The following is a 22,916-nucleotide window of genomic DNA, read 5'->3' on the forward strand; positions in this document are numbered from 1 at the left end:
TTCGAAGCAAATATACTACCATGAAGACCAAAGAGCTTTCAAACAACTCCAGGATAAAGTTGTGGAAAGGCACAGATCAGGGGAGAGGTATAAAAAGATTTCAAAGGCATTGAATATCCCTTGGAGCACCGTCAAGTCGATCATTAAGAAGTGGAAGGTATACGGCACCTCCCAGAATCTGGCTGTCCTAAAAGATTCTGTGGTCCGATGAAACAAAAATGGAAGTATTTGGCCTAAATGCAAAGCGTTATGTCTGGCGCAAACCCAACACAGTACATCACCCAGGTAACACCATCCCTCCTGTGAAGCATGGTGGTGACAGCATAGTGCTATGGGTATGCTTTTCATCGGCAGGGACTGAGAAGCTTGTCAGGGTAGAGGACAAAATGGATGGAGCTAAATACAGGCAAATCCTTGAGGAAAACCTGCTTCAGTCTGCAAAAGACCTAAGGACATTCACCTTTCAGTAGGACAATGACCCCAAGCGCACAGCCAAAGCCCAGACTTGAATCCGATTGAGAATCTGTGGCAAGACTTTAAGATTGCTGTCCACCAACGATCCCCATCCAACTTGATAACTTGAACAATTTTGCCAAGAATAATAGGCGAATATTGCATAATCCAGATGTGCAAACCTAGTAGAGACTTACCCCAAAAGACTCACAGCTGTAATTGCTGCTGAAGGTGGTTCTACCAAGTATTGACTCGGGGATGAATACTTATCTAACTGAGACATTTCAGTTTTTTTATTAAATGCTGTTTCACAATAAAAATTCTCTTGCCTCTTCAAAGTGTTGAGTAGGTTGTGTAAAGCAAAGGAAAAAAATCCCATTTAAGTGCATAAAGATTTCACTTTGTAACACAACAAGGGGGGGGTGAATACTTACTATAGGCACTGTATGTGTCCCATTGTTTATCTGATATAGCAAGACCAAGCTCATACTGTATACTATACACCGAATGACCAAAGAATGACAGTACGGCCTTCATGGGTACAAACACAAAGCTCATGGCATATTGTTATGGATTTGGAAATAGGTGTGTCTTGTCCAGTCGGAATCGCTTGGCATCTCAGCCCATTCAATTGATTGGAAAGAGAAGGACTGGAGGCAAACCACAAATGAATGTCAACTGAAGAGAAAGCTCTGTGGTTGACAGGTAAGTATATGGATTATGCTGATGTCAGATGTGAAGTCTCTCTTTAAATATCTGTGTAATTGTGTGTGTGTATGTGTGTGTGTGTGTGAGAGAGAGAGAAAGAGAGAGAGAGAGAGAGAGAGAGAGAGAGAGAGAGAGAGAGAGAGAGAGAGAGAGAGAGAGAGAGAGAGAGAGAGACAGGAAATGGCGTTGTGGTGACGTCAGGCCAGAAGGAGGAAGAATAACAAACAGGCAGGTAACTGCAGTGCAAGAAGGGATACGTTGCGCGAGCCGTTTATTAAACACAAAAATAAATAAAATATTGTAACAAAACAAACACTGCTCACAGAGCACAGAAAATAAATATTTAAACAAAAATAATCACAAACACTATAACAACACTTAAGGTCCGGCTGAGCAGTAGCCTGCACGGATCCTTTAAGTTTCTTTTTTTTTTAATTCCTCTCTCACTCTCGTTCCGTCTCTCGAACACGCCACCTAGAGCAAGGAGAGCTGAAGACTTAAATACCGTGGCCGAGGAGTTTAACTAGTTCGTAATTATTCTGTTACCCCTCGGCCACAATCTGCACGAGTTGATTCATTTTGTGACTGCCAGCTAGTTTAACAACACTAGCCAACAGCCACACATTACCGCAAGGTTTTTAAAAACAAATGCATGGCGTTCCGCCGTCATATATACACAAAATAAACTCCATAAAGTAAACAAATAATAAACAAATACAAAATAACACAGGGGCAGAGGGGGGGACCGCGTTCTAAAAATAAACACTGTACAGGGCTGCTCGCCCTGGTACAGTGTGCAATTCAATTGTGGAAGCGTTAACATTGCAATGCATTGAAACATCTGTGAATCAAGAGTTCTAAGGGGAATGCATTACAGAGAACATTATGTGTTGTACTTTGAAATCTTCCAGGACTGAATGTGGAAAGATGCCACTTGTTCTGTGTAGCCACAGTTACACAGCCCTTTCAAAGCTGCCTCAAGTCCAGCTGTTTACAGTGAGAGGATTGCACTATAACGCAGTCAGTGTCATGTTGGTTCACCTTGAGTAAGTGATTTACCATCTCTGTTGTTAGGGTCTACACCTCTTTCCTCCAGAATTGTCATCACTTTTAAACTATTACATCCTTTAGAGCCATTGGGCTTCCCGTATTATGGATTCCTTTAATACCACCTGCTTACAATAACAAAGCTGCGTCTGTTGACTTTTTATTAATCAACAAAAATATGTAGGAATACCATACTGGGACATTGACGATACCTAGGTCCTCCACTTCATACTATAAAGAGCATATTTGTTGGAGGTCACCTCTCTAAGTAATGACTGGGCCAAACTCTGCTGGGCTTCAAATACTCTTCCTCAAGACCAATGGTCATGCATCTGCGATTTCAGTGGACCTGAGAGGCCTGCACAAAAGGCAGGAGGGTTGTGCTCTGTGCAAGTTTCGACTGGCTTTTAATTAATGGCATGGCAAAAATTCTACCAGGGACGATATTAGAAGCACAAGAGCAGCTGCAGTAAAATGGTATGAGTCATTGAATGAATGGAACTACAGTGACAACATGATTTGTAAACTTGCTTGTGTCACTGATCCTCAGCCACAGCTGTAAATATAAATTTGGAGCTATGAGAAAATGTATTTCTCTGCAAGCCACCCATTGGCAATATGTTCCATTGCAATCAGTTCATTGCAAAAAATGTCATTGTGACAGGAAGGGGTCTACATACAGTGTATATATTCAAATATACTTCTGATATACAAAGTAATAATTATTGTGTACGTGTGACATACACAGATACATGCACCTGTGCTAATTAATGTCATTTTTCATCACAACTGGATTTGAATTTGTAATGTGATGCACCCCCCAGGCCTGTGCCCTTGGAAGAGTCCCCCAACTCTGTGGGTCAGAGCGCCTTTATTATTTTCAAACAAACAAAACAATAACTATTCCAAGAGTTCTGTTGTAGCAATGGTTCATAATATTATTCGTATAGAACTTTTGCATTGCCACTGCAGTGCAACTACATGAAACCATTCGATAAGACTTTGGTAATGTGTCTGTTCTGCCTAAACCTTGAGTACCACAACTGTTAAATGGTACATTATCAGCAACAGACAAAGTCATGTACATTATGTATATTTTTTTAAAAAAAGGTTTTAAACAAAGTTCATAATAATGAAACAGGCTGGTTCCGTGACAGTGAATAACGTTTCAGTGATTTCTTTGGCTGAATTTCAGAAAGCTTCCACTTAATGATGGTTATTTCCCCCGCAAACATACCATGCTAATGTATAATTAAACCCTACCTCTAAACCATGTGATACTTATACAACACGATGCATATTATAATTTTACCTGTGGCCAAAGGCAACAGTGTTTCGTAAGTGTAGCCAGTCGAGCTAGACAGTGGTGCAAGATGGGACTCTGTTGCACTGTAAGTCTCTCCAACTTACTCAGATGAGCAAGTTGATATCCTTACGATACCATAAGCATATCAACATTCTCAGGAAGACATGTGTTCACTTGCTCTGCCTTAAACATAATAGGCCCTACTTTGATCCAATACAAAAGATAAGGCCTACTTAACAAGTTTATAAACTTACAATGATTTTATTCCAAAGTGGATTGTGCGAAGTTAATATGCTCTTTTTCTATTAGTTATAATTGTGGCTTTTCAGGCATTTTCCAACAGGTGGTGATACTGGACATTCCTGGTTAAGTCTGTGGACTGAGGATCTGGTACAGATTTACCAATCCAGGCTGAGATAAGCCTGGAAACGCCAAAACAGACACATGTCAATTACAAGTAATTGTACAATCAAGATAATATTGGAGGTAGATGTAAAAATATATGGGGCTGTAACAGGGAGACCTGTACTGACTGTCTGGCGCATGCGTGGTACTGCAAGATGAGGGCGGCATCCTTGTAAGATCTGCCTGTCAGTCATGGCGATGACACAGAGAGGTGGGGAAGAAGGTGTGTGGGCTTTCTCTCTCTCTGAGTGGCTGAGAGGCAGGCCTTGGTGGATTGCTCAGCCCATAAGTACTGTGCTTGGTTATGCATTCGGGTGGCCATGACTGAGAATACATAGAGACGCTGGCCGAGAACGCCAGTAGTTGGAATGAACGACCAAAATCAGACAAGCACGGCTGAGGAAGACAGCCAGCCTGAAATAAACTGATTATTAAATATATGATTACGTACCCAAGGGGATGTGTGTAGTGATAGGGGAACTCTGTGCCACCGCAATGTATAGTGCACAGCAAAGCGCAGGACAGACCCGAGCTGACCAGCATAGTGGTATTGGGGAAATTGCATAAGCAGCACTTTTATTTTAGTAGTTTTATTACTGTGTTTTATTTTCCGTTTTTCTTTCACCTTTGGTTTTCATTATTCTTTTGAGCACCTGTGAGTGCGAAAGCATTGGTCTGGCATTGGTATTACTGTGGACCTGATTATCGTTGTCGGTACTCAGGCCACGGTCAAATTGTCCCTCTGCGGGATAAAATCAATCCCTGCAGAAAGAAAAACATAGTGCTAATGTTGGTGTGTTGTAGTTGGTACACAGGATATAATATGGGTTACGATCATGAGTGTTTAAAATGTATATTTGTATTTAGGCACGAGGATTGCACAGCACTTCACATATAGGTAAAATGTAATAATATGTGAGCATGGGGAATTGCACTAAATAAATTCATGTGCAGCTGTACCGAGACTCCAATTAAATGATTGATTAGCAATCGAGTCTCGTACAACTGCATAAAACCTGCATGTTGTCACTCACTCGGGGTTGTGTGTTCGGGAGTGGAGAATGGGAGAGAGAGAGGAGAAACGTAAAGTAAAATATAAGATCAATTGTTACGAGTGCTGGAAGCACCAGCACCATACTTGTTTTGTGTAGCGTTCGTCCACTGTTTTGTTTTTCTCTTTGTTTTCGATGTAAAGTGCTGTGTCCTGTGTTTTTTGTTACAATCTTTTTATTTTCTGTTTATTTACTTATTAAATGGTAGCGTAAGCAAGCGCTCAGCTTCATCAAAAACCCCACGTCTGTGTATTGTCTCACTTCTTCCTGGTCTGTGACATCACCACGCACCTGCGCACTGTGACCATCCTGCCACACTGTGGTAAAGTGGGTTGCAGTGTACAGATGCAGGAGTGATGCAGTGTGTAATCAACAGACAGAGATTTGTAATCCAGTTGGAAGTATTTTTATTTTTAACAATCCAGGTCTGGTGACCAAGTAATAATCCCCGGCAATACACAACAATGTGTAGTGCACGCGGTAAATAACAACGGGTTTGCAGTCACAAATAATAAACACAAGTATCTTTCCCACAATGTACAAACATGGTCACCAGTCCTGGCTGCATGCTGTAGTGCTCGTGGTGGGTAATACAGTTTATTGCATGACAATAGTGCAGTGCTTTTGTGCTGGCCCTTGACGACAGCTCTGGAACGTGTTAGCCATCCATTAATACAGCAAGCAACAATTATAGACAAAACAAAACAAACCCTTGTGATATGTTATCATAATACTGTACAGGTCCTTCCGGGTTATTTACTTGTAACCAAAGCGAAGGAACAGATTGCGTCTCTCCGTCCCCTTTTATGCCATCACACATGACCCCTTGGTAAACGACTGCTGCCGCCCCTCTAATTCGCAACTGCCACATCGTTTCCCTTCCGGGTCAATGAGTTAATGCACTGGAGTTCCACTCCCTTTCTAGCTTGTCGACTTCCCTTAAACCCTGGGAAAGTACTGTCGGGCCAGCCCGTCCAAGGTACTCTGTGCTTGCTGCTTAGCACCCTGACAGGTCGGGAGGAAGATTTACTACCAAGAATCATTGCATTCTGTCACAATGACATATCACTGTGATTTGTTTGTCTTACTGATCCTCAACCACAACTGTAAATACAAATTTGCAGCTATGAGAAAATGAATTTCTCTGCAAGCCACCCATTGGCAATATATTCCATTGCAATCAGTTCTACCATGAAAAAATGTCATTGTGACATGAATGAGTCTACATACAGTATACATATTCGAATATACTTCTGATATGCCAAGTAATAATTATTGTGTACATGTGACATACACAGATATATGCACCTGTGCTAATTAATATCAAGTTTCATCACAACTGGATTTCAATTTGTAAATATGACATTGTGGTGCACCCCCCAGGCCTATGCCCTTGGAAGAGTGCCCCAACTCTGGGTTAGAGCTCCTTTATTATTTTCAAAACGAAACCAAACAAAAACACAGCAACAAACAAAAGGTTTGAACAAAACTCTACAAACACTTCACAACAAATCCTTGCACAAAACAAGCTTCAGCTATCTGAGTTTCTGTCCAATTGTGCTATCCCTCACATATAGTTTTAGAAGTGGGATGATGCCACTTGGAGATTCGGAGCAGAAGTAAGTTTTTTTGTTTTTTTAAGGAGAAAAAAAGAAAAATGAGAAAACAAAGACAGCAAATGAAGAGAGTCCCAGCTAAGGAGACTACTGTGGTCTTGATGGATCCTGTTGCATCCCAAGCCTTGTGGGACCAGGATCTGGACACCTTTGTCAAGGCCTGGGAGAACCAAAGAGGATGGTGCCTCCTTAAAAAGTACTATGGGCACGCCGTTGCCAGCTTCCCGTTCCCAGAGAAGGAGGATGATCCCCGGGCAGAGGAGTCACAGCAGCCACCAGGGGGTTGCATTACCTGCCTGAAGGGGAAAGAGTGGTGCTTCGCCTGTGGAGAGGTTGGGCACACATCACCTAACTTCTCCCTCCCATGTTGGGATGAGGAGGAGGAGGAGCAGATTGTCCACCCAAGGCTGGGTGAGTCACCACAAAAGCGGAGGAGAAACAGGTTGAGTCACTGCTGCCGAGCACAAGCGATGGGGGAGGGTGCCGCCCAAAGAGTCTGGTGTTGCCACTCCATGTGTCCAAGAAGGACCTGATGTCTCCGGGGCCAGAGGGAGAAGCCCTGCTGTCTCCGGCACTGCGTCGATTATTGAGGGGTGCACAGCAAAGGCCAGGAGCACATCGACATTGTGAGTGCCTGGTCCAGCCGTCACCTCCCGAGGGTCTACTACTGCAGTCGCCGCCTTTTCTTAAGTCAGCGAAGGCATTGTTCGGGCTGACTCTGTTTGATTTGTATTTTTGTGTAAACCTGTTGTTTGGCCCTGTGCCTGTTTGTTTTGTGTTTCTGTTTTATTTTATTTTTTTAATAAATACGTGCTTCAACACTTCACTCTGCAGTTTTGGTCTCTGAGTCTCTGTCTGCTTGTGCTATCCCTCACATATCAAATATGCCGAAAAAAATGTAAAGCTCAACAATTAAATTAATTTAATTGGCAGCATTCATATATCCATTTCTGACAAATGTTGAAACATGACTGCTTTAAAGGTGTTTAATTCCAAAACTGTACAGTAACAAATCACCAAGGTACCTCTACATACAGTATATATACTTTACTTTTTAATATATAACTACTCTTAGCTATAATGTAATATTTTGTAACTGTAGTTGCCCTGGATAAGGGCAGACACATCATGGATACATACACATTTGTGTGTACATACACACACACACACATGTATATATATTATAATATATATATATATATATATATCTATATATATATATATATATATATATATATTATATCAGTCATAACTGAAACCCCTTGCATACATCTTCTTGAGTTCCTTATTGTTTAGTAAAAATTGCTTTGTAATGTTTTAGCCACTTTTTAAAGTTCACCATGGCAAATTCACACAGTAATTTTGCTGTTTTATCATGCATTCCCCATGGTTATACGGTGCATTTGCCATAATTAATCACGTCTTGCCATGCTTTGTAATATGCTGTACCATACCTCCCTTGGGCTTTACAGTGCTTGCCATGCTTTCACTATGTTTATTACACTTTCCTATGTTTTTACTATGGGAAACTTTTATAGGGATCTTGCCAAAATAATCAATTTCTCCATGTTTGTTCACACACAAGTACCCAATGCTCCCTGCCCTGTTTCTCTTTCACTTGAAACGTTTGTCAAGAAGTGGTGCTAATAAAATTGTATTCAAAATGAAATGTAAAAGGGATCAACTGTGGCAGCTGAACTGGTAAATAAAGTGATGAAAATATATTTCAAAACAACAACTTAACAGTAGAAGCTTATATACAGTGCCTATTGTGTATACGTTAAACTGATAACTGAAGTGCTTCTTAAGAAAATGTATTTAATTCCGCACAGCTTATTTTTTTCTACAGCTTTCTGAAAGGGGGTTAAAAATTCTTTCCTCTCGTAAGACACGTTCTTGCAGGACTGGTTTATTTTGCCTGTATATCCTTTTGTTTTCTTGACTTTTGTCCCCATTACCTGCCACAACCCCTGTTCCCTTTCTCAAACTAAACTCGAAATTAAATAACTTTTCTTTATTCAGCAATCAGTAAAAAAAAAAAAAAAACCTTAGCAATGTTTATGCTTTAAAAAATAAAACTAACTAAAGTTTCTATAAACTTAAGTTCAGTGATTACACTTTGCATTGACCATAGTTTACCATGGTTTGCCATACCTCTCTAGGCATTACTGTGCTGAATTAGACTTTGCAACGCTTTTATTACAGGAAACCTTAAAGGCTTTGATATGAATCTGGATCCATTCCATCTCTTAGACAGCTAACAAAAAAACTTTCTAGGGAATCCAGTTCACAGTAACCACTGGATATGTGGCACTTTCACGCTTGGCAATAACAATACAGCCAGGTGCCAGCATTCACATGGCTGGAGCAACATTTCTGTAAAGTGATATTTCCCATTTTTGTAGAAGTATGAGATTTGGGATTGTAAATCCTTGTTTGCAGGGTTGCAAGCCACCAAACAGTGTTGGATGGAGATTTCTGGGAGGGCAACAATTTGGGCCCAGTGATGAAGATCCTAGCATGGATCCATTAGCAGAGCAGAGATTGAGTTTCAGAGGTCTCTGTAATACTGTATAGCAGTTGCAGAGGTTGCCCATTAAAGGCGGCCCCCTGGTGGTGGTGGGCTGAAGTTGTGCATCTGCCTGTTGATTGCCTACAGATTGGTTCAATATCATCTGATATTGTTGAAAAAAACATGATTCTTGGGTACCATATTCTTCTATCGTTTAGCTTGCAGTGCACTGAGGAAACCAGGCAGACAAACAAACATTGGGTATTTGTATATGCAAAAACACGAGATTCCACCTAGCTTGTGCTTGCTGGCCTCTCTGTCACTGTGAAGTAAACAGGTAACTGCAGCAAGAGGGGGTATACATGTCATCCTTTAAGCTCTGTTTTAGCACAGCAACATTGTAAAACAAAAATAAAACTGTATGGGGGGCACTAAGTTTTGGGAATAGCTGAATGTGAAAAAAATATATATTACTGTTATTATTAATAAAATTCAAAACAATATTATCAAAAATGCAAGAAATGGCCCTGCTTCTTCTTTTTAGTTATAGTAAATATTAATATAGAACGTGTTTTTTAAAATACATCCAACTATTTTAAATAAAAAAGGTCGCGTTTGGCCACCAACATAATAATGTAAAGAACTGTATTAATTTAAAATAAACACTTTTTGAATTATCTTATGTTATCAGAACAACCTGTTGGACTGTCAGGTTTGGTAGTTTGCTGCAGTGCCAGTTCGAGTTTGTTAGTGCTGTGTGGTACCCTCTATTGGTCCAGAAGGAATAGTGCGTGGCCTAGCTCTTTTGCTATTACATGGCGTTGGAAGTAGCATCAGAAGAAAGCATTGCCTTTATCCCAAATCTGCTGCACATTTCCATATACGTACAAGGCTGTATATCGTGTAACCACATTACAAAAAATCTGCCTCACAACCGGCTTTCACCCACCTGGAAACTAAGGACGTGATATATTCCCATTTTGCTTTGCAACTTCTCGTCGCAGACGCCCGGTCTAGCAGGTAGGAGAGCCTCGCTTTGTGGGGTACCGATATGGACTTTTATGAACAAAAAACCTCTAGAAGTGGCGCAGAGTTAGTGCCAACATGTTCCATTGTAACGTTTATTTTATTGGTAAAGCATAAACAACCTGCCTGGGTATCATGGAGGCTCCAAAACTTCAGGCCGCAGGCTTTCGGGGTGCTCGATTGATGAGGGTACCCGAGTTAGGTACTGTGTTAACAAAGCTAGACTACAGCAAAATAAAGGAGGTGTGGTTTGATATAAAATCAGATTTTGTTTGTTTGAATTGCTGGGTTATTAATTTTACATGTTTAGAGTGCTGGGTAGGTAACTCGTTTAATTAAAAATAAACGAAAAGGTTAAAGCGCGTGCCATGGCACGAACTTGGCATTCCTGATTGATTCCGGACATCATTTTCGCTGCCTGTTTATAACAACGTGTACTCATTTAGTTTATTTTAGTTTAAAGTATTAATTAATAACACAGTCGTTTACATTGGTTAATACTTTGCTCGCTTTAGTAACGGTACCGATAATTATTGTTATTTATAAATGAATAGGACACCAACTTAAAAAAAATCTGAATCCAGCTATGACCAATCGTTTGAAAAAAAGTCGGCACTTTCCCAAAAGTTACCAGAACAACAGCAAAAACAAAACAAAACAAAAACGATGCAACAACCGGTGCATTCCAAACTCAATAGTGGAAAAGCCTCCCAAAAAGCCTGCAGAGTATGTGCATCAATATATCTGGGAAGGGGTGACAGAAGCTGCTGTATAAGTAAATTATATATGTATGTAATTCTCATTCATCTTGGATACTTAAGGGATACTTCTATCACAGTAATTTTCCTAATATTTAAATGATGTTAAATATCACGTGTGTTGTGTATGACTGAATTATTCAGGGAGCAGTAGTGGGGAAGCAGGTCAGTGATGCACAGCGAAACACTAATATGTTTCCCCCCCTCCTTACTCATAGCCTTGAGGATATAAGGAATTGATAAACCACACAAAACATGACATTTATAATGTACAGAAATTAGGAAATTGAGGATTATCAGAAATCTATTTTGTTTACAGTCCAGATTGTTTACAACCCCTCAAAATTTAATTTTAACTTCCACCCCCTTGTCAGTCCCTGAGCCAAATAGACATGCTCCAGAAACTACATGTAGCCTCAAAGAAATTAAAGCTCTTCTAAAACCTTATGGGACCACAGTCATTTAAGTAAACAAAGCAAAATCCTAAAATAAGTTACAGCTGGAATATTTACGTTCAACCTTTATTGTTACAGAAAGTGTATAAATTCTAGAGGATGTCAGGCATCAAAAGAAGAATTGAAGACAAAGACCCTGATTATGAAGACATTTCTGTTGTGCATCAGAACAAAAGGCACAAAGTGGTTGAGCAGAATGGTACGTTACATTTATTAACTATGATCTATTGATAAAGCAACTACAACAGCAATGTCAGTTTGAGAAAGGCATGTACCATAGTTTTTGGTTAACAGTTTTAGGGATAGGATTGAATTGAATTTCAACGTATTTCAGTTTTCATTATATTCAAGTTGAAATGCCATGCACTTTCATTGTACACATTACTCTCTCTCTCTCTCTCTCTCTCTCTCTCTCTCTCTCTCTCTCTCTCTCTACATGTCATCACTCGGTCTCATATCATCACTCTTTGTTTGGCCAATGCTGTCAAGCTTTGTTAACTATGACCTGTTTGCTTGCACAGCCCGAGATGCCACCATACAGAAGATCGAAGCCATCATTAAGGATCAATTTTCAATTGAGATGAAAAATAAAGAACATGAGATCGAAGTTATTGTGCAGGTAGCGTGCAACTAATTACTTTGTTATAGATAGATAATCAAGATAGTAGGGAGACGACTCTGTTGTCAGCTTTCCCATTTGTCCTTGTTAAATAAAAATATGTAAATCACGATGGTTTCCCTTTCTTACACTTCGTGTTAGGTTAGGTTGTCCAACAGTTCACTTGGCATCTGAGGGGAAAAAAAAAACTGTTAAATGTGATAACTAAGTAAAAAAGAAAGCACAGACAGAACTGACTTTAAGAGGCTTTGCTTTGCTTTGCTTCAGTGAGATGAACTTCTGAAGGCACCCTGTGCCGGTATTTTGTAAATGTCTTTGGTCCGGCATTGAATTAAATTATCAGGAGCCAGGAGTTTAAGATCCCTATTACATAAAATGGCTTTCATGGTAAACCAGCAGACGCATGCAAGACTTATCCACACTCCCCATTCACTTGGTCATGGCCGTTTCAATATACCGAATCAAAAGGGGTTCTGAAACCCAGGATTGGGTGCAGGACTAATTCTAGTGTCCAACCTTGCAATGCAGGTCAAAGCACACATTGCAGGGCAGGTCTGTCTGATAAATTGGTTAGGTAGTGCATAATATTAACATTTTTGTCACAGGTGTGTTTTCTACCAACGCATGCATATTGGGGGGGGGGGGGATTCATTTATTTTTGCATCTAATAATACTAATACTCTATTTTTATATAGCATCTTTCATAGTGGACCACCATCACAAAGCACTTTTATAAGATTCAAGACTGGGGCGTGTGAACTATGCTTCAGTTGCAGAGTCACTTAAAACAACGTCTCAGCCGAAAGACTGAGCTCAAGGAGGTTAAGTGACTTGCTCAGGGTTACACAGTGAGTCAGTGGCTGAGCTAGGATTTGAATTGGGGACCTCCTGGTTACAAGCCCTTTTCTTTAACCACTGGACCACACAGCCTCCTATGGAAGATGAAAGATGCAATACTTTGTTCCGTATGCTTTTTTTTTTGTTCAAACACTTGTTTCGTTTTCTCAGCGTCTCAACGAAGCAAGAAGGATGATGGATAAGCTTCGGGCCTGCATCGTGGCAAATTACTATTCAAATGCAGGGCAGCCCAAAGTTTCAGAGGTAAGAAGATTCAAGAGGTGGCTAACACGCTCTGTAGGTTTATCAAACTGGGAGCTTGTTAAAGCCATGTGCAATGTATTGTTGCCAGCACGACAGTCACAGTGGCTAAGCATATTTACTCTAGTTTAGAAAGCATGCATTGATTCTTCTTTAACAATATTTTAGAATTAGAAATTATTTTTTTTTTTATTATTTGTAAGTTACAGGCTCCAGGGCATATACACACTTTTATTTATTTTTTTAACTTTATTGATAGTATTCAACCTCATCTAAACTGCCACCTGCCATTTATTTATTTCCCATTCACTTGCCTGACTTGTATTTCATGCCAGTTTTCTATCGTTCTGGTTACGTCAGGATATACTGGAGGAATGATCCAAGTATAGTCCTTTCCAAGTAAAGGAAAGAAGTTACAAACACATCTTGCTCTGTTCCCTGTAGTTGGTCTAAGCGGTTAGGAGACAACATTTAAGTAAATAGCTAACAAAATAGCTCCATTAAGTCATAACTCTCTTATACCTCCATGTATTTTTATTTTACAATCTGGTACCACACTAGCTAATAGAAATCTCTCAGTTGGCATTTCTTCTAATATCAGATGTCCAAAAGCTTTTAATATCCACAAAGTGGGTGTTTTCTTTTTCTCTTTAGTAGTTATCAGACATGAAGTGTTAATGCTAAGATAAATGAGTTGCCAGTACTCCGTTATATTTTTGTCCTTTTTTTTTTCTTTTTCTTAGGGGGCAAAATGTGATCCTTCAGTTTTCAACCACCCAGCAATAAAGAGGTTCCTTGAGTCTCCTTCTAGATCGTCCTCTCCTCTCAACCAGGGGTCAGAGACGCCGTCCCTGGTCCACTCCGAAACAGAGTCCCTCACTCATCTCAGCGAATGCCAGCTGGACAAAGAAGGCGAGCATCTTTATAAAGAAGAGCCAGGCAGACAGGAACGAAGACCAGGCAGGAACACAGGGAAGGTAACAAGGCACTGTCGATTACCATCCATGCTAGACACAGAGTCATGAATAACACTAGTGCATGTCTGCTGAATATTTTAAGACCTGCTTTTGCAAATTAGCCTATCCTGAAGTTGTAATCCCTGTACTTCACCTTATCAGTGTTCAATTTAAAATACAGTTCATAACAAATATCCCAGGAATTACCCATACCAAGGGAAACAACACTAAACTGTCCATCATCAGCAATTGCCAAGAGGGCAATTACCATTCATCCAACGTTAACTTAATTTCTTGGAAAACATGCATCTCTGAAATTACAATCAGTTTTGCATGAACCTCTGACTGTTGCCACAGGATACCTGATATTATAATTTGGTAACGACTGTTGCCTTGACCACGTAAAAAACAGTCCTCTAGTGTAGAGCCCAAGTTATTATTAAGAACATAAGAAAATTTACGACCAAGAGGAGGCTATTTGGCCCATCTGTGTTTGTCCGGTTCTTTGTAGCTGGTCTCAAAACTTTGTCAAGTTGGGTCTTAAAGGATGCCAGTGATTTCAGCATCAACAACATGGCTAGGTAATCCATTCCATGTCTTCAACACTCTGTGAAGATTTATTTCTTTTCAGTTATTTGTCAATGCAGTATATAGGGCAAACTTGCTACTGCACAAGAGATTTAACATCCTTAAATCCATAATCCAGACCAAAAGGGGACCCATTCTTTCCATGGTAAATCCTTTACAATCATAGAGGAAATGATTAAGGAAAAAAAAAAAAAAACACTAATGTGTTGATGCAATAAAATGTAATTCATTGATGTCTGTTGATTGCTCTTCTGTATTTTTAAGAATGCTGACCAGTTTGCATTGCTAATGGATAGTTGTAGTTGCAGGGAACCAATCCAAAAGCTGCAAATTAAGGATTTCTGTGCATCTTCTTTTCCACAGGATACATTTGGCGTGTCTTCTGTTCAGGATACAGATCAGCGAGTCACATACCACACAACCGGAGAGGACTCTTCACGTCTCTATGTGAAGAAAACCATTGTTGTTGGAAATGTCTCCAAGTAGGTGCTTTGTTGAGCTCCAGAGCAGTCTGGGAATGGATATCTAAGTAGACTGAAACTTTGGCATTGAAGCCGTGCCTAGCTGATACTGTGGGTTAATGTACTAGTTAGGTTAAATGGAGAAATTAGTTTGGTGGTCTCAGTATAGTCCCAGTCCCAGATGCTCACATAAAAATCACAGCACGTTTTGTTACAGATGGCATTCCAGGTGGCCTAAGGCAGAATAGCAGCTGTTGTCCATTAAGCAAACAGTGCTTTCTTGTACATTTGCTGTTTTGGACATCAAGATTTTTCACCTCTCGATTGCTTTGTCAATAAAGCATTGATGTCCAACGCACTGATGCTAGATGCTAGATAATCAACCTGTTTGATAATTGGCTGAAGGGAAAATTAGGTATTCCATATATTTTTCTCAGTATATATTAGTACTGAGAAAAAGTTTGTGAACCCCTTAGGATTTTCATATATTTCAAACCTAAAATGTTATTAGATCTTAATCTAAGTCCTAATAATAGATAAAGATAACCTGATTAAACAAATGACACACAAATATGATATTTTTTCAATTTTTCTTTATCCACAAATGATTCAACATTCAATATCCATGTGTGAAAAAGTATGTGAACCTTTAGATTCAGTAACTGGTAGCACCCCCTTGAGCAGCAATGACTTCAACTAAGTGTTTCCTGTAACTGTTGGTCAGTCTCTCAGATCGGTTTTGAGGAATTTTGGCCCTTTCCTCCTAGTAGAACTGCTTCAACTCGGTGACAGTTGAGGGCTTCCTTGCATGGAAAGCTCGCTTCAGGTCCTGCCACAGCATTTCGATGGGGTTTAGGTCCGGACTTTGACTAGGCCATTGTAAAACGCGGAATTTCTTCTTCTGCAGCCATTCTTTTGTAGATCTGCTTGTATGTTTAGGATCATTGTCTTGCTGCATGACACACTTTCGGTTCAGCTTCAGCTCACGGACGAATGGCCTGACATTCTCCTCTAGAATCGTCTGATACAATGTATAATTCATGGTTGTGTCAAAGATGGCAAGCCATCCAGGTCCTGAGGCAGCAAAGCAGCCCCAAACCATCACTCTCCCACCACCATGCTTGATGGTTGGGTTGAAGTTCTTCTGTTCGAAGGCAGTGTTTGGTTTTCGCCAAACATAACGGTTCTCATTGAGGCCTAAAAGTTCTACCTTTGACTCGTCTGTCCAGAGAAGATTGTTCCAGAAGTCTTGTGGATCATCTATGTGCTCTTTGGCGAACTTCAGACGGGGGCAACAATCTTCTTTTTAGAGAGCAGCGGTTTCCTCCTGGCTAGCCTTCCATGAACACCATTCTTGTTCAGTCTTTTTGTGATAGTTTAGTCATGAACACTGACATTAGCCAAGGCGAGAGTGGCCTGCAGATCCTTGGATGTTACTCTGGGTTTCTTTGTGACTTCTTCCTTGATGATTTTCCGGTTTGTTCTCGGAGAGATTTTGGAAGGATGATCGGTCTTGGATAGTGACTGTGGTCATGATCTTTCTCCATTTGTAGACTGTCTGACAGTGGATTGGTGGATTCCCAAATCCTTAGAAATGGTTTTGTAACCCATTTTAGACTGATGAGTATCAATAACTTTTTTTCTGAGGTCCTCATTTCTTTTGATCGTGGCATGACGTGTTTTCACATACCAGTATGGTGAAAACCAAACTCACAAAGTTTCTGATCTTTATATAGGGTGGGTCCTCCCAAGTTCACCCCTGAAGAGCTACCTAATTATTTAAACACCTGATTCTAATTATCCCCTTAATTGAGCTGATAAAACCAGGGGTTCACTTAATTTTCACATACCCCAAATCTTAATTACTCATTGTTTGTCTAATTCATACACCATTTTGTTTCAAAAGACATGAAATTGGTTAATATAAACCCTTTTGGATATTTAAGAAAAGACTTGATTCAAGAAGGCTATCATAGTAAAGCTATGGAATTTCCATAATTATCATTGGGGTTCACAATCTTTTTCTTGGCACTATATATATATATATATATATATATATATATATATATATATATATATATATATATATATATATGTATGTGTGTGTGTGTTTGTGTATATATACTTTTTAAGTAAGCCATTTTATGAAAATCTAAAGCAGTTTTATCTACAAAATAAGATGATTTTTAATCTTAATTTGCATGGGTAAGATGCCTGTAGATTTGCAGAATGTTTGATAACAGTTAAACTTTACCAACAGTTGGTGTGTGCTTAAGATCATGCTTCATGTTAATTAGATGTGATATTTTCCAAGTACTCCAACACAGAGGCATGTGTGCAGATAACTTTTTCTTATGTATCAAAGTTATTTGTCTACCTTAATAGAAAGGTGTATTGTGTGCTACCTGTACTTTAGTAAACGTGAAACAATGTTTAATGCTCAATTGAAAGACATTGGGTTTTTTCTTCACTGTATTATTGTGCTGTTTTTTTTTGGGGGGGGGGGGGGTTCCCTTGAAAAGGCCCCACACATTTTTTAAATGGTGCCCTTTAGTTTACTTCTGGCAGTTTACACATTTGGATCAGTCTCTGTCAAATCAATCACTTCAGGAAGGTTTCTGACCTCTCCCAATTTTGATGGTGTTTGGCAGGGATGTTGGTGCCATAGCGATGTATGATTTCTCCAAGTTTCACATATCTAGGTCAAACGGTTTTTATGTGAGAGGTCACTGAATATTTGATCTGACCAATGACATAAAAGTACCAGTAACTTTTTATTTTTATTTTTAGTGCTACAGTGAAAAGTAAAATATTGCCAGAAAGTTCTCTTTGTGCTCTGTACAGCCATTCACTTTCCAGTCATCCTTAATGTGTTACCCATGAAACTACAATGACACAATGTAATGAGTGAATACCTCTTGATCCCATCAAGATCCCAGGCTGGTTTTTGGTACAAACTTAGAGGATGGTGTGAACTTCAGTATCCAACCTTGGTTTTGGTCATCCATGTTGGGGCAGACAGTCCAAGTGAAGTCAAAGCTCACCATTCAAGATCAAAGGTCACAATTCTGTTTGAGCATGGGTAGAGAATAAAGAGAATTTTCCAGCACTAGTTTACTTTTTACTGGCGCATTAACAATAAAAAGTTATTGGGGAAATCTTATATCTCTATGCCAAAACAACGTCAAAATCCATGAACCTTCGGTTTCGAGGGTGATTGACCTGACCTCGACCAACCCATTTACATGTCAGCTTGACAGCCTTAGCAGTCACATTCCAAGGTGCTTGGTTAGAGTATTGTATAGTCGACGGAGAAATGTAGAATTAGATAGGAATTTTGTTTGAACATGTATTATAGTGCCTTGACTGATAACACAGATCAGAGCAGGCTGGTGGTTTCTGTACTGTGGGGAAGTTTTATGAGCAGCGCAGGGACAGGCATTGTCTAGTTGACAAAAGTAAAAAAATAATGAGTTGAAGACGATCTGCAATATATCGTTTTGCACTCAGGGATCCATGAACTTCATGTTTTTAAGAGACTCAGTTTTAGAAAGTCACAACATTTAATTTCAATTTAAGTTCAACACTTGTTCAGTACAGTTTGTGCTTAAAGTAAAAACAGAGTGATGTAGTATTATTAGTGTAAACACATGTTCTTATATGAACCGTCACGGATTGTTTGACGATATTGATAGAACTCTTTTGATCATTTTATACTTGAATCAGAAGAGATTATCTGGGTTGTTTAAAACTGTTTTCTTTGGTGAGGCTTAGAGGAAAATATTGATTTTGTTGAATTGTTTAGAAATGGGTTTCTGTTGTGGAAAGTCTGCCCACTGTGAGCTATTTGTTTTTTTGTATCATAATTTACATTTGGTTATCGCTATTTCTGTTATAAAAACATTTTCCATTGTTTAACCTTCTGTTCTATCAACTTCACCAGAAGACTTGGTTTACTGTCCAGTTGGTTTACATTACCCAATACAGTTAGTGCCTAACGCAACTTATTTGCCTATTGAAACACGCTTGCTACTTACAAACAGTGACGTTTCTGCTAGAAACAGAACTTCCGCAAAAATAATACATATAAAAGGTGATTCTAGTATCATTTTAAAAACGTACTCTTGTACAGTAGTTTCACTCAAATGCAGATTTTATATATATACACAAACTATTTTTAAATCTGTTATTCTCTTCTGCACGTATTATGTAACTTTCCAATATTGTATATAGTTGTATTAAGAAACGTGAACAGAATAGCAACAAAACTGAACAAAACAAATTCCTACTCATTTCTTGGAATAGTTTTAAGGCAACAGGAACTTTTAATGATGTAGACTGAAAGATAATTGGGAAATACCTTTGCTTTACCTGCTGGGCACGATTGGATGTTTTAATTTCAAGCTGAAACACAACACAGTATTAAGAACATATGAACATATTTACTTATTTATTTTTGTATTTCCTTCATGCTGAAAGACTTATGACTTGCTTTGTCTAATACAGTGCAATCATTTTATCTGTGATTATATAAATGCACAAAAAAAAAAAATACAACTTAAAAAAATATTTTGACATACACCCTGAGCTTTGTAATTCCCACCTCAATATACTGCAATGCATCGATATTGTGGGCATGGCAAAGCCTGATTGTATTGACTGCTGCAACAGATCCTATAGCTTTTAACATACTGATTACTAGATAGAGTTGTGTTTTTTATTGGACCACTAACAAAACTAAAAACTGCGGCAGCTCCGTAAGATGCCAGTACTTGATCTTGGATCAGCAGTGGTCCTGGTCCTGGATGTCTGTCAGCTAGCCTTGTGAAATTCCAGACCCATTTTCAGTTCAGTGAGACTGCCGTGCTAACCATCCCGTTAGCTTTGAGATTAATTTGAGGGGTTGCATTATCTGCACTTCTGGGGATGTGTCTTCTTGAGAACACACACATGTACTGACAGACCATTGAACAGGATTCTATGTGTCCCCTAAAAGAAGTAAGAGGTTAGTTCATTGCTCATTTCTGTCCACTCTTTCACCTTCTTGTTCCATCTACCACTGGGGCTAAGTTGAAAGCAATTTCAAATCAGTCCTTTTCGTTTCCATCTGCACCAGACCAAGATCAAACCAGGTTGATTTGGGACTTTACAATTTCAGCCAGCAAACCCATTGACTATGATGGGATTTATTAGAAAATTGACATTTTCTGTTGTCATACAATGTATTTTTCTCTTTTTTTTTTCCTTCAAGGTACATTCCCCCTGATAAGAGAGAAGAGAATGACCAGTCAACCCACAAGTGGATGGTGTATGTACGGGGTTCGAGAAGGGAACCAAGCATTGACCATTTTGTCAAGAAGGTGTGGTTTTTCCTTCACCCCAGCTACAAACCTAATGATCTGGTTGAAGTCAGGTATGTTTTAAAGAGAATGGATTCTGTGTACAAAGGTTTCTTTAACTTAGATAGTTTCTCAGTAAAAAGGGACGTATCCATGTGCCACAGTAAAACAGTAGCAAACCTGCTTGTTGATTGGCATTATTAATTACATTTCAGATAAAGGCACAGTTAATGTTTCTTAAACTCATTATCATAAAAGATGGTAAAGTATGATTTATGAGTCAGTGTAGATGAGGGTGTAGGCACTGGTGGATCCTGGTTCACAGCTGTGACTCGCTGTCTCTTTTAACACTTAATGGGACAAAACATTTTGTGTTCTATATACAGTTCAGGGATGGAAACAAGACTCATATTGCATAGCAGATTCACCTTTTCCAGGTTTTAATACAAACTTGATTAGCCACTGTGTATAGGTAACAAGCTCGGGTGTGTCTTATTAAACTCCTAGTAAAACCAGGAGTGGATCGAACTGCTGTGCCCTGGGAGTCTTATTTCCATCCGTGCCATTCCTTTCGCCCATAACTGTAAAGCACTGTGTTTTCTTTTTCTACTGACAGCTTAACTAAAAGTTCTGCCGACAAGAGGACATACAGTGGCTCTCAAAAGTATTCACCGCCCTTGGACTTTTCCACATTTTATTGTGTTACAACATGAAATCAAAATGGATTTAATTAGGAATTTTTGGCACTGATCAACACAAAAAAATCTATAATGTCAAAGTGAAAAATCAAATCTACAAATTGTTCAAAATTAATTACAAATACAAAACAGAAAATAATTGATTGCATAAGTATTCACCCCCTTGAGTCAATATTTGGTAGAGGCACCTTTGGCAGCAATTACAGCCATGAGTCTATTTGGATAAGTCTCTACCAGCTTTGCACATCTGGACACTGCAATTTTTGCCCATTCTTCTTTGCAAAATTGCTCAAGCTCTCAAGTTGGATGAGGACCTTTGGTGAACAGCAATTTTCAACTCTTTCCACATATTCTCAATTGGATTGAGGTCCAGGCTTTGACTGGGCCACTCCAGGACATTCACTTTTTTGTTTTTAAGCCACTCCAGTGTGGCTTTGGCTATATGTTTGGGGTCATTGTCCAGCTGGAAAATGAGTCTTCTCCCAAGTCCCAGGTCTCTTGCAGACTTCAGCAGGTTTTCCTCCAGGATTTCTCTGTACTTTGCTGCATCCATTTTGCCCTCTATCTTCACGAGCTTTCCATGCCCTGACACAGAGAAGCATCCCCATAGCATGATGCTGCCACCACCATGCTTCATGGTAAGGATGGTGTTCTCAGGATGATGTGCAGTGTTAGGCTTGCGCCAAACATAACGCTTAGCATTGAGGCCAAAAAGCTCTATTTTGGTCTCATCAGACAATAGAATCTTCTTCCACTTGGTCTGAGTCTCCTACATGCCTTCTGGCAAACTCTAGACGAGATTCGATATGAGTTTTTTTTAACAACGGCTTTCTTTTTGCCACTGTCTCAAAGGCCAGTTTTGTGAAGCACCCGGACTTATGCACAGTGTCTCCCAGCTCAGCCGTGGAAGACTGTAAATCCTTTAGAATTGCCATAGGCCTCTTGGTGGCCTCTCTGACTAGTGCCCTTCTCGCCCGGATATTCAGTTTTTGAGGACGGCCTGTTCTAGACAGATTCACAGTTGTGTCATATTCTCTCCATTTCTTAATAATGGACTTTACTGTGCTCCGGGGGATATTCAGTGCCTTGGAAATGTTCTTATATCCTACCCCTGATTGGTGCTTTTGAAGAACCTTATTCAGGATTTGCTTTGAATGTTCCTTCGTCTTCATGATGTAGTTTTTGTTAGGAAATGTACAAACCAACTGTGGGACCTCCCAGAGACAGGTATATTTAACCTGAAATCATGTGAAACACCTTAATTGCACACAGGTGGACTCCATTCAACTAACTATGTGACTTCTAAAGACAGTTGGTTGCACCAGAGCTTATTTAGGTTGTCATAGCAAAGGGGGTGAATACTTATGCAATCAATTATTTTCTGTTTTATATTTTGTAATTAATTTAGAACAATTTGTAGGTTTTATGTTTCATTTTGACATTATGGACTTTTTTTGTGTTGATCAGTGGCAAAAACTCCTAACTAAATCCATTTTGATTCCATGTTGTAACACAATAAAATGTGGGAAAGTCCAAGAGGGGTGAATACTTTTGAGAGCCACTGTAGTTCATGTGACATCTTGTCGCCATTGGAAGAAAGCAGTTTAATCATTTGTGAAGAGTTAATATAGAGCAGGAATGCTGAAAGTGTTCACTGTGTCAGTTTGTAACATTAAAATAATTTGCTTTTAACAGTAATTGAGCACAGGCAGGACAAAAACATACTGTCAAAAAAAAAAAAAGATCTTACATTGAAATTCCTCTTACACCTCTATGTGTCAAACTATTATTTTCAAAGACTTGGTGCATTCTGTTACAG

General features: G+C 39.3%; 1 protein-coding gene across 2 annotated transcripts in view; it reads left to right on the forward strand.

Annotated features, from left to right (window-relative positions):
* Positions 1-9,867: 9,867 nt before the first annotated feature.
* Positions 9,868-22,916, forward strand: part of LOC121322963 (YEATS domain-containing protein 2-like) — a 57,310-nt gene continuing 44,261 nt past the window's right edge. For both annotated transcript variants that reach the window (XM_041263624.1, XM_041263625.1), the window contains exons 1-7: positions 9,868-10,119; positions 11,417-11,537; positions 11,860-11,957; positions 12,966-13,058; positions 13,799-14,032; positions 14,963-15,081; positions 20,312-20,473. In XM_041263624.1, coding sequence (XP_041119558.1) covers positions 11,438-11,537; positions 11,860-11,957; positions 12,966-13,058; positions 13,799-14,032; positions 14,963-15,081; positions 20,312-20,473 — 806 coding nt within the window. In that variant the 5' untranslated portion in view covers positions 9,868-10,119; positions 11,417-11,437. The remainder of the gene's footprint in view (positions 10,120-11,416; positions 11,538-11,859; positions 11,958-12,965; positions 13,059-13,798; positions 14,033-14,962; positions 15,082-20,311; positions 20,474-22,916) is intronic.

This window comes from Polyodon spathula, chromosome 11, assembly GCF_017654505.1.
Source record: "Polyodon spathula isolate WHYD16114869_AA chromosome 11, ASM1765450v1, whole genome shotgun sequence".
Lineage (NCBI taxonomy): Eukaryota > Metazoa > Chordata > Actinopteri > Acipenseriformes > Polyodontidae > Polyodon > Polyodon spathula.